At 52.6% G+C, this 3913-nt stretch overlaps 1 protein-coding gene across 1 annotated transcript; it reads left to right on the top strand.

Moving 5' to 3' along the window:
* Window positions 1-1095: 1095 nt before the first annotated feature.
* Window positions 1096-3112, top strand: NECHADRAFT_82473 (uncharacterized protein; the record flags this gene model as incomplete). Its single annotated transcript, XM_003040740.1, has 2 exons — window positions 1096-1637; window positions 1696-3112. 2 exons carry the CDS (start codon window positions 1096-1098, stop codon window positions 3110-3112), a joined length of 1959 nt encoding a protein of 652 aa, XP_003040786.1.
* Window positions 3113-3913: the final 801 nt, after the last annotated feature.

The raw sequence follows: 3913 nt of genomic DNA on the forward strand, positions 1-3913 counted from the left end.
AAGAATCTACGCTACTGCACCTACTGTTCCTAGCAGAGTCCAGCCCCTTTTGACCTGGTGGTTTGACTGTCCTGACTCGCGTCACTATGCGCCAAGAGAGATCGGCGTCAGATCTACCACTAGCGTAACCTCCGCATCGACCAACCGCATATTAGCGACCGGCTAGGTTGCACCGCGAGGTGACAATGACGCAGGAGGCATCCTGCACTGCAAGATCACTGCAACGTGTTCGTGAAGAGATGGAAGCTTCTGTTGTGAGATCTGACTGTGGACTTGGTTTACTTTTTGTTAGCTTTCATGAGGATAGATGCGGTTTTTTGTAAGCTTGGCTGCCACGAGCCGTGCCTCTAGCGAGGGTGATCAGTGGAGAGTGCTGGAGACAATCCGGAGAATCCGGAGCTTCCCGAGCCCCTTACCCCCTAACGGCGACGGCGGAGATGCGGGTTCGCCCGCTGGACAAGGCGCCCATGGATAGAGCCTTTCCGCTGCATGGGTCCTAGATATTGACTGGGGTGTCCTGGCAAAATGCCCGTCTTATTGCCATCTGGAGGGGACTAAGGAGATTTAGTGCTCTCTGTGCTCTGTACGCAGCAACCTTTTCACCCATTTCGTGATTCCCTCTTCTTGTCCAAACCTGTCTGTACAGTGTCCTCTGCATGCCTGAGCCAGTCTAAACAGTACATACCAGTCAATGGGCCTTGGAACAGTTGAATCCACCTGAATGTCTCAGCATCTCATCTCAAACCTCGGCTATCCAAACAACCTGCCATATAATATACCTTATCTACCGCAGCACCCTGCTGTGGAACTGCCTACCCACATGGCCAGGGCGAGCTGAAGATTAGCGCCAGCAATGTGGACCAGACCGCATGAAACCCGGCGGAACCGTCAGCAGGGTCTTGGGGGGTCTTGGGGCTTGGGTATTCATGCTGTCAGTCATGAAAGGGAGCACTCGGCGTCCATGAGCTGTCCGAGCTCCAATAAGTCGTACCAAGGGAATGGAAAAAGAATAAAGTGCAACTCGTGCCCTGCATCGATTCATGTGCATTGCATTGCAGATCACTCGCTCATCCGCCTGCAAGATCGTCATTCACCATGCGTTGCACTACGTTCTTGGCTGTCACTCTTTCGACGCTTGTCACAGCGGCTGACGTTCCGTTCATTAGCACACTCCTTGATCCTCTGCAAGCCGTTATTCAGTCTGCTTTTGCTGGTGATGGAGTCAAGGTCGGTGAGCTCGGATCCCTCGGGGGTGTTCCTGGCGTAGATGCCACCTACGACTACGTTGTTGTGGGAGGAGGAACAGCTGGAAACACCATCGGATACCGACTGGCCAAGGCTGGATTCAGTGTCGCCATTGTCGAAGCTGGATCTTTCCTCGAGATCGCCAAGCCCATCCTCGCCACGGCTCCTGGTGGTGTTACTTGTGGTAGCGGTTCCAGTCTTCTCGACTCTAACCCTCTGCGCGACTGGCGATTTACCACGACCCCCCAGACGAACGCAGATGACCGCGAGATTCACTATGCCCGTGGAAAGGTTCTCGGTGGCTCCTCTCAGCTCAACTTTCTCGTTTACCACCGACCGACCAACGGTACCATGGAGAAGTGGGCAAAGGAGGTTGGAGATGACAGCTACAAGTGAGTAGTCTTATGGTTCACAAGATTTCGGGACATCTAGCTAACTTGCCATTTCAAGGTGGGATCAGATGCTCCCTCACTTCCAGGCTACCCCTAGCTTCACCCCTCCCGACAACACCAAGCGTGGCCCCAACGTGACGACCGACTACGACCCCGCCGCTTTTGCCTCGACTGGAGGTCCTATCCAAGTCAGCTACGCCAACTATGTTCCCTCGTGGGCTACATACGTCGAGAAGGGCCTCAAGTCCCTTGGTCTCAAGAGCATCGACGGCTTCAGCAGCGGCAGCCTGCTCGGCTACTCATACACCACAACCTCGGTCCGACCTAAGACTGCTACTCGCAGTGCCTCTGATGACTTTGTCAAGGCTGCCCGTAGCGAGAAGCTCGAGACTCTCAAGGTGTACACTCAGAGTCTGGCCAAGCGGGTTCTTTTCAACAGTGACAAGAAGGCCACAGGCGTTGAGGTTAGCTCTTTGGGTATGCAGTACACTCTCACCGCCCGGAACGAGGTTATCGTCAGTGGTGGTGCTTTCCAATCTCCCCAGATCCTGATGGTCTCTGGTGTCGGTCCCAAGAAGCATCTCGAGGAGTTTGACATTGACGTGGTTGCCGACCTCCCTGGTGTCGGTCAGAACCTGTGGGACCACATTCTCTTTGGACCATCCTTCGAGGTTCAGGGTCTCGAGGACACTCTGAGCGTGGCCATCAACGACCCCGCCGTGTTCCAGGGCGCCCTAGATGCCTATGCCGGACAGCAAGCTGGCCCCCTCACTTCCAACCAGGTCGAACTTTTGGGCTGGGAGAAGGTTCCCAAGAAGTACCGATCCAAGTTCTCCAACGAGACCTTGAAGAAGCTCTCCGCCTTCCCCAGTGACTGGCCTGAGGTTGAGTTCATCCCTCTCAACGTCTACTCCGAGGACTGGTCGTTCCCTATCCTCCAGCAACCCTCCGATGGCAAGAAGTACACCAGCATCAACGGTGCTCTGGTTGCCCCTCTTTCCCGCGGTAACATTACTCTCCAATCCAACTCGACCACGGACGCACCCCTCATCAACCCCAACTTCCTGGGTGACAAGGGTGATCAGGAGGTTGCCATCGCCCTCTTCCGACGACTTCGCGAGGTTGCCAAGTCCACTCCCCTGAAGAACATTGTTCTCAATGAGGTGTACCCTGGTGCCAAGTACGAGACGGATGAGCAGATTCTCGCTGTTCTTCGCGACACCCTCATGACCGTCTGGCACGCTGCCTGCACCTGCAAGATGGGCAAGGCTGAAGACAAGATGGCTGTTCTCGACTCCAAGGCCCGCGTGTACGGTGTCAAGGGCCTGCGTGTTGTTGATGCCTCTGCCTTCCCTGTTCTTATTCCCGGTCACCCCTTGGGCACTGTCTATGCTTTAGCCGAGAAGATTGCCCATGAGATTATTACGGAACAAGGAAGTGCGAGCTACGAAGTCGAGGTTAATATCGGAGCTTAGTTGAGCATACCAATACCTAGTTAACGATGGCCAAGCTATGGTGATACATCGCCGTTTTATACTTAATATATAAATGACAATGATTCAGACTAAGAAGCCTACCGTTTGAGTTTTCGACTTGCTATTGTAGGTATGGTGTCTTGACACGGTTGATGGGCATCCTTAAATGATTCTCAAAGGGGGGTCAAATCACCGTCAAATAATTATTAGAGAGTATTTAAATAATAATCAAGTAACTCTCAAATAATAGTCAAATGGCCAGCCGTAGCGGCTACTGTTCGCGTCTCCTGCATAAGAATAAAACATATATCGGCGAGTTTAAACCCAATAATGTTAATTTAATCTAATTTACGTTGCAGAACGTCTATTTGTGATCCGTTCTACCGCTGTATAATATTACTAATCGCTTCCATAGATAATCCTCTCACTATAAGAATATCGACCAATATGGACACCTAAATTATATCCTTCGAGGTCTAGACTAATGTTATGGCGACTATTACCCTGGTGGTTATTACCCTCTTATATGTCTTCAATTACTTCGCGAAGCGCAAGGACTCGAGTCTGTCTGAGGACGCTAGGCGCAACCAGTCTTCCGACCGAGTCTTGATCGAGCGTCGGCGGGACAGTCAATGAATGGCCTGAAGGAGACTCTCCAAAACACCACCACCGTTAATGATGCCCCCATCCGCGCCGACAATGCCGAGAAGACCGCGAAGGAGCTCAAGGACTTAACGGACCCTTAGTTCAAGCAGTGTGAGCCCGCCGCGGACCGTCAGTTTGAGGCCAAGTAGACAGAGA

The sequence above is a fragment of the Fusarium vanettenii genome (genome assembly GCF_000151355.1).
Source record: "Fusarium vanettenii 77-13-4 chromosome 7 genomic scaffold NECHAsca_58_chr7_9_0, whole genome shotgun sequence".
Classification (NCBI taxonomy): Eukaryota; Fungi; Ascomycota; class Sordariomycetes; order Hypocreales; family Nectriaceae; genus Fusarium; species Fusarium vanettenii.